A 12640-nucleotide genomic window follows, 5' to 3' on the forward strand; every position below is an offset into this window, starting at 1 on the left:
GTAGAGAGAGAAAGTGATGGTATTGAACTTTTCCTTCAAGTTTACTATAATAAAGACTAAGACAATCCGTGAACTCTTCAAGATGATAATAAAAGGATAGTTAATTAGTCATCTTCTATAGTTATTAGCTAATGATGTACTGATTACTTAAATAGATAGTGAGATTAAGAAATTCAACCAAACAGAAAAGACGTGTGAAGCTGAGCCGAAGAAGTAGGGAAGACCACGTGGCTTAAATTGAAGCTGTCGGTGTATGACCTAATACAACCATCATTTTCTTATACTTATTACACCTTTTTGGTAGCTACGTTAAGTTCGTGAATCGTGTAATGTCCCACCTCAATTCTACTTACCTGTTTCTACCACGTACTTCAGCTTCGAAGGTGCACTCACGCGTTTCAACTAATGGGTTTTAAGGCTCTAAACTATACTCATTACCTAATGAAAAGAATAACCTATTAAGGCCCAATTTTGTTAACACACACAACTTACTAAAGTTTTGCTTATACTAGGCCCGAGTTGTCTTATTGCATTGGAGTTCAGTCATATCAATGGGAGTTCAGTCATATCAATGGGCCTTAGCTCATTACTTTATATTTTCTATTGTAAACCTATGTGAATCCATTTTGCTGACGACCTTTTGCTTTTCAATTGTTATATTAAGAATTAAGTATTCGAATCTTTGAATAATAAAGAAACTGTAAGGTCCAAATTGGTTAAAGTTGCCGAAAGAGCCGAAAGGTAACTAAACATAAAAAAAGTTGATAACAGAATGGCCTATGGATTTTATTTTTCGGTCTTAATAGCCTGACAAATTTTATATTAAGAATAAACAACCCAAACATTTTAATAATTAAAAATCATAGAAGCATGATTTCATGTAGAAGGCTAGCTAGATTTTATCTTATGTAATTTCTATTATTATTTTGTTAGATGACCTCCATCCATGTTAATAACAATATCCTCTAATTTTGTTTCACATCCATTAATCCATAAAACAAATCTCAGACATGTTTGATCCAAACAAAAGTTTCATGTCAAAAATTAATGGTTGAAGACGGTTTGGGATTGGGACCTTTGGGTGTTCAGTTTACCAAATGAAGTATAAACAGTTGCATGATGTATTTGATGTTTACCAGATAATGGGGAGGAATAAAGAAGGGTCGCATCAAAGCTGAATTAGTGAAGATTTATAATAAAAGACACCTGAAAACAAACAAAGCAGGAAAAAAACGAGACAAGGAAAGGGAAAGAAGAGTAATTAGAGATGCAGAAGAAGAGAGTCGTCGTGGTAGCAACACCTGAATTAATGCTAATGCCAAGTGAGTTCTGTCGTCCCCCACATTAGCTTCACTGCCTCACCAGTCACCAGAACACCTACAAATTCATTAAAAACACTTTAGGAAAAGGACAGTTTCCACGAGAAGAGACTTCCGTTCTGTTTAGCCCTAATCTATGTTTTACCCTTTCACTCTTGTTTACTCAAGTGTGTATAAAATTGTACTTTTAATTTTTTTTTTAAATTATAGAAAAATATTTTGTTTATTTTTTTAATATAAAATAAAATATAATACATATATATTATTGTATTTCTATTACTTCAGTTTGAAATTTTAACTAAATATTTTATTTATACATTTATATAATTTAAAGTAAATTATTTTACCATTTTGTAACGCAATCGTCCGCAACTGCTAACTGTAATCAGCTTGCATCATATTCATCTGCCAAATTATTATAGGGAGTGGCGTAATTTTCTTGTATACATTTCATGTCATGTCACTTAAATCGCATGATTCAAATTTTAATCAACAAAATCGCATGAATCAAATTTGAAATTTCATCTTTGATGATCACAATATCCCATTAAACATTTGAAAATAAAATCTCACACCAAAGATCGATCGAACAATTTAAAGAAAGACTTGCACATTGCTTTGCACACACAATCAAGAAACAAAGAACTATTAACAAAGCTTTTACAACCTCCTCCTCCTCCTCCAGGCCTCGGCTATAACGAAAAAGACTTTGAACCTCTCGGAGAAGACACAGATTCTCTCTGCGACGGACTTCTCCAGAACCCTGCACCGTAAAACCTGTTCCACATCTCTTTCTCCAACGCCAACACTGCCTCATCGTCCTCATCGGTCTCATAGTCCGTCGTGAGCCCCGCCGCCGCTGATTTTCCGAAGTATTTAAGATCCAAGAAGTCATCATCGTCCTCGTCGGAGACGTCGTTGCTATCCACCGGATGGATCGCGAACTCCGAGTTCTGGAACACTCTCCCGTTGGCCGGAAGCGGCGGAAGGATCCTGTTTTTGACGAGGTGTTTACGGCGGCGAATACGTAACGCGCGACGGCAGATACCTCGAGGAACTTTGTAAACCGCGAGGACGAGGAGGTTGACGAGCCCGCAAGGACAGCAGCAGCACACGGCGGCGCAACTCGCCGTCGTGCCGCCGCAGAACTCGGCGGGAGTGGATCCGCCGCAAGTGGCTGTCGGAGAAGGAGAGGAGAGGCTTCTCTGGAGGAGAGGGTGTCTCCGGTGGCTACGTGACGGAGAAGACGATGGAGTGTCAGACGGTTTCGTCTGCCTCGAGATGTGGCTCGGATCGTAACGTAACCTTGTATTCATTGTTCAGTTTGGTCGGGAGAAAAAGAGATTTTACAAAACTCAAAGTTTCCTCAAGATCAAATGGTTAAGACCGGTTTAAAGCGCAGCACCAACGGAATCTCTCCCGGTGATGGGCGGATTAAAACAGTCGCGGGGCTGATACGAGAAGAAAGGGCCCAAAGAAAATAATGGAGAATGTCGAGTGACTTTGTAGAAGAAAAAAATTATTATTACAGAACACCAAACTGATAAAATTAGACACGATGACTTTTGGTTCCAATCGTTTTTTTGAGAGTTCTGAAGGAGAAAATTAGAAAAGCTTTGTCGGGAAAACTCAGAGGTTTAATTTTGTCTGAGAGGTCGACCGAAATGGAGGGAGAGATAGGATTGGTCTGGTTTTGATTGAAGAAGGAGAGGAAGGTGAATGAATGGTTTGGTCTATATTTATATAGAGAAGAAAGAAAGTTTCACCAGATTTATTTACTAATATTTGTTATCTTCTTCAGGTTGGTACTTTCTCTGATCACAATAGTTATACGGTTGTTTTTTTTCCCCTACTGGATTTATACTTATCATCTTTGTCATCACGTTTACTTATTATTAGTTGTCAAAAAAGTAAGTAGCTGTAAAATAAACTTTTGACCAAAAAAATATCTGCAACTGGAAACGTAAATCTTTTCTTTAAAGAATCCAAACAGTTGTTATTCATATCTATATACAAAATCTTTATCAGAAAAAAAAAAGAAGAAGCATATCTTTGCTCTATTAAAATCAAAACAAAATGATGACATTTGTTGTTGAAGAATTAGTGATAATAATGATTACCTCTTATCCTAATATTACTCATTAATATACGCGTATGTGTATTAGAATCGGACAGTATCTGGATTAATCTATTTAGACGTAGTCTTCCCGTGGTTGTTAGATGTTGATTGGTTTGTTTCTTTTTGTATATTCTTATCTTCGTCAACGAACTGATGCGTTGTAAGAATATATATTAATCAAAAACAAACAAAAATCAAGTGTGGCGTACCACTATGAATTGTAAGTATATACCAATAGTTATATATGTTATCTTAAAAAGCTATTTTCTTATTCTTTGGGGACTGGTTCATGCCATTAAGACACAAAGTTTCAAAAGGTCAATGCAAGTACGTACCATCTTGAAAATATTCGCATCCGAGCGAGAAAAATACTAAATGATGGATTGTTTTGAGAATAAATCCATTTTCCTTCTTTACCTCTTAATTACTTTCACTGGACAACCAAGATACGAGTTCTTTTCATTCTGTATTTTGATGAATACAAGTTGCATCATGCATCTATGTAGATAGCATAAAAGAAAACAACATGGAAAAAGACATATCTTTGGCGGGAGATAATCAATATACCACTTAACATTGCTTTTTTCAAGTTCAACAAATAACAATTACAGCTACACACTGCCACGATCTATTTACGTATAACCTTTTAAAAATAGAAACATCAATTATCGTTAGAAAGATTCCTTTGAACTTTTATATTACCTCCCAAAATATGTAAAAAGTATATAATCGTAATGTAATAACTCCAACACACTAGAGACGAGAAGAATCAATCCATAAGTGGGCAAAGGTAAATACATTAAAGCAGACTATAAATGAAGAAAGAATGAACAGTTTAAATTTCTTGCTTTAAATTTGAAGAGGACACTCATCACTAGCAATGGACCGGGATTGGATCAGAAGATTCCTCACGACCCAGCTACAATGTATAGAACAAATTAAAGACAATTCTCACATGTCTTAATTAGAGGGACTTGAACGATCCTATATGTAGTACGTACATGTTCTTTGAGTATATTGAATCAAATATTTGAGTATTTTGGGTAGTGTCAAGAGTAAAAGTATTCAAAGCAAAGCCAAACATCACTAGATATTTCATGCGGGGCATTTAAAAACATCTGGGCTGAATAGTTTGGACATGAACATTGGAATATTGAAACAAAACATTGCATCTTTTCAGACCTTTAAGCTCCAATTTTTAAAAATAAAACAGTGACATCCAATACACAAGCTGAAACAATTAAACCGTGCTCGTTTTGAAGCTTGAAAATGATGTAAGCCACCTTGACTTCGCTCTATTTTCCGCAATAGAGTTTAGCGTAAAAATATTTTAATAATATTATATTTTCCACTTTATAATTAAATAAAAAATAAATTTACTTTATATATAAAATAACTTATTTTTTTCTTTGTTCATCATTTTATTTTTTATTCGAAAATAAAATATCATTGAAATAATATCAAATTTTATTATAAAATTACTTTATTTTAAAAAACAAAAATAAACCCGTAATGAAACTAGTTGATCAATATGCAAGACATACGTTTGATTAGCTAGACATACGTTTGATTAGCTAGACAATATATATTTAATATTTTGTAAAACACAAAGACAAAAGATGGTCAAAAAAATAAAGAGCGTACACGTGGATTCAATCAGGACTAGATTTTAAAAGCTGCCTCCAAACTATAGTTAGCACCTAACGCTGATTACTTTTAATGTGAAAGATAGCATCTCACGTCAAACTATATTCTTCTATTTCGAGGTACCTATTAACAACTTGCATGGGTCCGGTTGGTTGTCGAGAGTAGGATCAAGCGACCAAAATCGATACGAATTAAATAATATAAACCGTGTTTCAAATTAGGTCTTCTTGCTCCAATACACACTAGTATGTGGACCCTCGCTATGCATCCATAAATCATAATGTGGACAGAGAAAGACTCAATCAAAGTCGTTTTCTACTTCACCTACGCAATCTCAATAACATATCTGTATTCCTGTAGATATGAGTCAGCTTGATTTCAACGATATCTACACAACCTCTAGTCATCAAGTAGATAATAATTCTGAAAAGAAAGGGGCTAAGAGGATGGAGTGGAGGAGGACAAGCAAGAGCGCTAGAAGAAAGACGCGAAAAGGACACACCGTGAAGCATTCTCACATTCATCATATTTGTGAAAGTTCCAGAAGACTACGAACTCTCACATCTGAAGCTTGTTTTGTACTTGCATTTATGAATTGACTAAAGATTTTATATGTAACTAGAAGGTAATTTTCATTTGATAGTGCAATAACTGAGAAGATGACACTGAAGATTTGGACGTAAGAGGGTATTTTCTGCTTGATTGATGGCCATTTTCGTGATAGAAAATGAATCCCATGACACGTGTAAGCCAGTCATGAAAACGTCATAAATGCAAATATCTCACGCCTCTCGAAGTCTCGGACTAAGAGCATCTGCATTAGTGAACTCCATGGGGAGTTCACACAGTTTTCGAAAAAAAAAAATATTAAAATAAACAAAAGCAATGAACCTCCCTCTTAGAAGTTCACTGCACTGAACCCGGATCATCACTGTAGCGCGGGCCCCACGACACGTGGCGGCCCGCGGTTGGTCCGGTTATAAATTTTTTTTTTTTTTTTTTTTTAAAAACAAAAATCAAACAGAAAAAAAATAATAATAAAAAAAATGCTTTGTGAACCCCTTCCAAGGGGTTCACTAATGTAATGCTGATGCTCTAAAAATGTCACTAAAGTATTTACGAAATACTAAAAAACATAGCACTAACATCTAGGATAAACATACAAAATCATCATTGGTATAGATAAAACACACAAACTATGACAATCACACACGTGTACATTTTCCAAATAATGACCAAAAATCATGTTAACCAAGTCTATATGGACATCAATGATTAGTCGTTTGGTTCCATACTTTAGATATTAATATGAAAATATATAGCTGATACTTATATTTGTTTAGTTTGCTATGTGTATTGCTAAAAATAGATAATTATTTTAAAATAAAAGTTTCATTAATCATTGAAGCTTTTATAATGAAGTCGGTTCGGTTAAACTAATTCAAACTATTTAAAATGATCTCCAATGGTTTACTCTATTTTTTCCTCTATAATTCTATAATAGAGTTGGATGTTGCTCCAATAATACTCTATTTTATAGTGAAAAATAGAGTATTGAACAAAAAAATTTTAAAATTACTCTATATATAGAATAAAAAATAGGTTTACATTACCATTTGAACATTTTTTCTTTAGACTTTATTTTAGAGAAGGGAGGTTGGAGATGTCCTAAGGATCTGCGTCAATGGTCTAGTATAGTTTAGATACCGGTTAACTGGGTTGAATATTAAGCGGCCGAGCCAGAATCAGAATCACGTTTTATGGGCCTCAAAGAGACCTGAACCGAAGGTCGACCCAATTAAGCTGGTCAACTATTTCTCAAATGGCCCGTTTCAATTTATTTATTTGTTTGTATTTGCATCTGTATCCGCACCTATATGGCTACATAGAGTATCAAATGAGTGTGCGACTGTGTGCGCTTGAGCTTATATTTAACTGAAATTTGAGTGTGTGTTTTCAAGTTTATGGGTACAAAATGGGTCGGTTCTTAGAGGATTTAAATGATCTTGATGTGAGGTTATCAACATAAAATAGTCATATATATAAAAACGCCATTGATAAAAAAAAAAAAAGTATGTATATATATGTATATATATATTCGCCAACTACACATGTTGCAAAAGCATATATACGAAGAACACATTTTTTTTTTTTGAAACACTCGAAGAACAATATTATAAAAGATGAAATTTAAGGGGGGGGGGAAAGCAACAACCAGAAAAAAGTATAGAAGTTAAGCTAATTTGTCATATAGCGAGGAACGGTTCCTTTTTGGCCGGTCTCTTCCGACCAATCCGACGTGAATTTGAATGTTCTTTTTCTGAGCAACCTTACGTTTCATGAGAAGACCCACGTTCCAGTCACATTGATCTTCTTCGTTTTGGAATTTGTCATGCACTACGTTTTGTTGGAACTTATCACCAAAGCATTGTTTATAATTCGTCATTCGTCATGTATATGTCTTAAACCTTGTAAATTCTATAAATGGAAAATTTGAAATGATCAATCGAGATACAACTTCAACAAGAAATTTCCAGCCTCTAAGATGAAATTAAATCAAGTGCTCCTTCTCAGTCATTTCACCACTGTTTTTACATGTGACACTTCCCTCATAATGTAATATGTATTCACTTAAAAACATCAAATTTTTTTTTTCTTGAACGGCTTCATCAAAATCTTTCATATACTTATTTTTTTTAATTAATCACTGCGTCTGGCGTAAGTCAACTGAATAATCTGTGGGTTCCAGCGATACTAACATTTGTAAATCTTACCGGGTTATCTCTCAAGTGCCACTAACAAAAAAAAATCTTTCATATACCAGTCTGTATCTTTAAAACTGTTGATATAGGATCATAATATTTTGAAAAGGCTTTTGGTAATGTAAATACGTTGTCTGAAGGTTTGTATCATGAAAACTAAATTGCAATGAAATGTAAACCCATTTTGTCGATAACCTGCAAGAAACTAAGATGTCCAGTATAGATAACCTAAGACTAATCTTTTTAATGTTTAGCAGCTATTTTATAAGAGATTTGTTTTTCAGTCCGTGACTTGCATGATGATAGTTACAACGTAGAAAATCAAATAATTAATTTATGTTTCATGTTCAGAGCAAACTTAATTATTCTAATTATATATATATATATATATATTGTTTTGTTTTAACTTTTCAAATTTCAAATTCAAAGTTTTCAGAGTTGGTACATGACCGGACATGATAACGGGTGGTCGAGAGGTCTCAGCAAATAGATGTTCAAGCATGCAAACATATGCAAAGAGAATATTTTGTAAATCACTAGCTAGGCACGAACATATATTTTCTTTCGAAATATATGAAATTTCACAAATTATGTTTTACTGTCGGTTCAGCTACAAAAATATTACTCAATAGGTTCTGGTTTTCCATCGACATATATATCGAAATCTTACAAATCAAATTCTATCACAAGCAGTTTTGCGACAACATATATTGTGACAAAATGTTCTAATTAGTTATTTGCTATGGACTATCAAGAGTAATCCATATATATCATGCAAAAAAAAAAAAATCTAAAACTGAAAATAAGTGTACTATTAGATCTATTGCGACACAAGATTATTCTGTTATAGTGATAAGTTATATTGTCACGTTTAGCCAAAAAAAGGAAAAAAGAATATGCTATATGAAGTACGGACTGCAACAGAGCTTAGAATGAAATCTCGATCATACATTCATGTAATATTCTTGGAATAATGCTTAGATTTAGTACCAGCAACATGAAAAAGATGTTTTTACGAATTTCTAAAGTTAGAACTAAAAAGAATGGACGAAACAACCATTGTTTAAAAATAGATCTTGAACGTAAATTCACCCAACACCTATTTATTTTACAAAATCAATGTTTTATAGAGATCGGCTCGTCGATTTAATAAATATCTCCTTACACTTCTTCTTCATGCCTACGAACCATTCTCAAATATACACATATCATAGCAATTAGCATCATGCATTATTCATAATGCCGGTGATATGACCATGTTTTCTCTATATATATTTTTAATAATATGTATCACTTTTCTTAAATGTGTATCACTTTCATTAAAATAAATTAATTCAGAAATTACATTTTTGGAATACTTTCTGATCTCAGGAAATTTAGTAGGAATTGTTCAATAAGAAAATATTATTGTTACTTATAAGTTCTTCCTTATAGCATTGATCACTTATCAGCCATATGATGATCAGTATCATTGATTTGAATCATTATCTTATATGTTTAATTAATCAATTATCATTATCTAATCATTCATAATAAACATTGAGAGCACTTTGTTTGACCAAAACTGAGAGAATTCACATGAAAGCATCTTGAAAATGGACAATTTTTACAATAATATTTATTATCTTACATAAAGTTGTCTGAATATTTTATTTATATCAAGTTAAAACATTAACTGCTGTAAAGTTAGAAGCAAACATTCTCAGCCTTTGGTTTGAGAGCTTCTATGCTATGTCTACCTTTAGTGGGTTCGATCAACTTGGTCCTATTTTTCTTGTTTTTTTTTCCTTTTTATATAATTTTATATTCCTTTTCTGACTTTTACTATGTGTTGAATAGTGGAGCTCGTAAGTATATAAAAAGTAAAAAAAAATTATAATAATATTTGGTCTTATATTGTACACCTACGTAAAATCAATTTGTACATCGATCTATATTCTAGCTAGTAGATCAGTAGCCATCCATCAATTAATTAGATATAAGGAAAGTACTGACCATCACTTTTTATATCTTTAGTATTTATATCATTAGAAATCAAGACTTTAAGATAAAATATTGGTTTAGATGCAAGCTTAGTCAGCAATGAAAATATGTCCTTTCACATATTATGCCTTTTCTACCTATAAATATAGCCCAAAACTATCCCACATATAAGCACCACACACACCCCAAAAGTTATACGAATATTAGCCAATTTCACAAGCTTTAACACTTCCATTGATGGAAATGGATTTGAATGCTCAAGTGAAGAAGGCATGTTTCTTGCAAAGGCTTAAGGATTTCCCTAGCAAGCTCAAAGACGGTGTCACCAAGCGCATAAAGCATGTGCAAAAGTTTGGGAAAGATGACCCAAGAAGGATCATCCATTCCATAAAAGTGGGACTTTCTCTCACATTAGTTTCAATGTTGTACTATGTAAGGCCACTCTATAATAGCTTTGGGGTTTCCGGTATGTGGGCAATACTAACCGTAGTCGTGGTCTCCGAGTTCACTGTTGGTAAGTCACTAAGTCTATTAAACCACACGACTTTTGCTTAAAACAAAGCTACATAAAACATTTTTCTTCTTATAGGTGGGACACTTTCAAAAGGTTTAAACAGAGCTTTCGCAACATTAATAGCCGGTGCCTTAGGGGTTGGTGCAGTACACCTTGCTCGATTGTGTGGACACAAAGGAGAGCCTATTGTTCTTGGGATATTAGTGTTCTCACTAGGTGCAGCTGCGACATTTTCGCGGTTTTTTCCAAGGATTAAACAGAGATATGACTATGGTGCCTTGATATTCATACTTACATTTAGCATGGTTGCTGTTTCGGGGTACCGTACAGATGAAATATTGGTTATTGCATATCAAAGACTATCGACTATTCTCATTGGTGGAACAATATGCATTCTTGTGTCGATCTTCGTTTTTCCGGTATGGGCAGGCGAAGATCTTCACAAGATGGTTGCTAACAACATTATCAAACTCGCTAACTCCTTAGAAGGTGACTTACAATTGCTTTATTCTCGGTATAAAATGAAATATATAAATCTATACCTTATGCATGCACACGTGTTTTGATATCTGTAAAAAAGGTTTCGAGGGTGAATATTTTCCATCATCGGAGAAGACTTCAAAGGGGACAAACTCGAGCGTCCGAGAATACAAAAGCATTAATCTAACATCAAAAAGCACTGAAGATACTTTAGTATATTTTTTAAAACTCAATACAATAAATAATGTTCAAACGTGTACATGTTCATCATTAACTATTACTATTATCTTTTTTGTAAACTACTATTACTATTATCAAGTTATAATATAAACTTTTTGTTTTGTTTTGCAGGCGAATCTTGCGAGATGGGAACCAGGACATGGCCGATTCAGGTTACGCCATCCATGGACAAAGTACTTAAAGATCGCAGGACTCGTTCGCCAATGCGCCATTCATTTCGAAGTTCTCAATGGCTGTGTTCTCTCTGACGCTAAGGTTCGTCGTCAGAAATCATATAAAATTAGTATGTTATATTTAAACAAATAAATTGATAATTTGTTTGTTATATTTAAATTTGGTATGTTATATTTAAATAAATAAATCATAAGTTATGTTACCAAAAAAATTAGTACGACGAAATCACATAAATTTAGTATCTTATATTTAAACAAATAAATTATAAGCTATGTTACAATTTTTTTTTTGATAATTTGCATGCTTTTTTTTACGTGTGACGCAAGCAGGCACCGCAAGACTTCATAAGCAAGATTCAAGAGCCATGCTCGATTATTAGCAGAGAAGCTGGCGAAGCCCTAAAAGCCATAGCCAAATCTATCAAAACAATGAGCAGATACCATGTTTGTGTGAATACACACATTAAAAACTCCAAAAATGCCATAGAAAACCTAAGGCTTGCACTCAAAGTTTCTTTCCCGGAGACAGATAAAGATCTCCTGGAGATCATTCCAGTAGTCACAATGGCGTCAACATTGATCGACATCGTGAGTTATGTCGAGAAGATCTCTGAGTCTGTGGACGAATTTTCAGTTCTGGCACACTTTAAAGAGAATCTGGATCCAAAATTATCGCCGGAGTTAGGACAACATCACCTACTTCACAAGGGAACTGTAAAGCCTGTTCTAGAGGGTGACAACGAGGAAGAATGCAATAACTCTCCTCATGTTGTTATCGCAGTCCATGATGAACAGCCACCAACAGTCAACGAGAATAATGTTAATTTGGGAGCAGAGAAGACGACAGTTGTTGTCGTGTAAATAAGCTTTTCATCGTCAATAATTCAAAAACTCTTTGACGGCCGGGAACTTGTTTTAACATTATCGAGTAGTATATAAAAAGATATTACTCATTCTACTTATTATCAATTCATTTAGAAATAACTGTGATCTGCAAGAACCTTATGATTAAAAGATTAAATACATTAGTCAACTGATTCACAAATTACACGAAACATTTTAGTAAAGATTTCTAAAGCGAGGTGATATAATATGTTTCAACATAATTTCATCATCATTTAATTTAGATTCTTGTTAACCTTTTAGTGTTTTGAAAAGAAAACGAAGAATTTATCATATAAATAATGAATGTTATATGATGTCTTATGATAATTACGAGAGTGGATTTTATAAACCGTGAATGTGTAGCTCATTTATCCATTGGATTATGCATGGGTTTTTATTGTGAATAATGTAAATATTATTAGAAATGAAAGTAAAGGTGTTACAAAAAGTGAGTATGCATGAGAACTTGCTTGTCATACTTGTAACAAAATGAGCACCTCTAATGATAGTTTTAGCAG

The 12640-nt window shown here is 33.6% G+C and overlaps 2 protein-coding genes across 2 annotated transcripts; one reads left to right on the forward strand and one right to left on the reverse strand.

Moving 5' to 3' along the window:
* Nucleotides 1–1817: 1817 nt before the first annotated feature.
* On the reverse strand, nt 1818–3016 carry LOC103870319. Its single transcript, XM_009148443.3, has one exon. It carries the CDS (start codon nt 2633–2635, stop codon nt 2012–2014), a length of 624 nt encoding a protein of 207 aa, XP_009146691.1. The 5' UTR covers nt 2636–3016; the 3' UTR covers nt 1818–2011.
* A 297-nt stretch (nt 3017–3313) lies between these two features.
* LOC103870320 (aluminum-activated malate transporter 8) lies at nt 3314–12282 on the forward strand. The gene is made up of 5 exons (XM_009148444.3): nt 3314–10344; nt 10420–10833; nt 10925–11037; nt 11176–11319; nt 11568–12282. Exons 1-5 carry the CDS (start codon nt 10068–10070, stop codon nt 12096–12098), a joined length of 1479 nt encoding a protein of 492 aa, XP_009146692.1. The 5' UTR covers nt 3314–10067; the 3' UTR covers nt 12099–12282.
* The last annotated feature ends 358 nt before the right edge of the window (nt 12283–12640 follow it).

This window comes from Brassica rapa, chromosome A05 (assembly GCF_000309985.2).
Source record: "Brassica rapa cultivar Chiifu-401-42 chromosome A05, CAAS_Brap_v3.01, whole genome shotgun sequence".
In the NCBI taxonomy this organism is placed as follows: Eukaryota; Viridiplantae; Streptophyta; class Magnoliopsida; order Brassicales; family Brassicaceae; genus Brassica; species Brassica rapa.

Bases quoted from the DNA above. Each gene is read 5' to 3' on its own strand.
- LOC103870319 (XM_009148443.3), bottom strand. From the start codon at position 2,635: ATGAATACAAGGTTACGTTACGATCCGAGCCACATCTCGAGGCAGACG.
- LOC103870320 (XM_009148444.3), top strand. From the start codon at position 10,068: ATGGAAATGGATTTGAATGCTCAAGTGAAGAAGGCATGTTTCTTGCAA. The intron at 10,345-10,419 runs GTAAGTCACTAA...TTCTTCTTATAG, and splicing joins GGTCTCCGAGTTCACTGTTG to GTGGGACACTTTCAAAAGGT. The intron at 10,834-10,924 runs GTGACTTACAAT...TCTGTAAAAAAG, and splicing joins ACTCGCTAACTCCTTAGAAG to GTTTCGAGGGTGAATATTTT.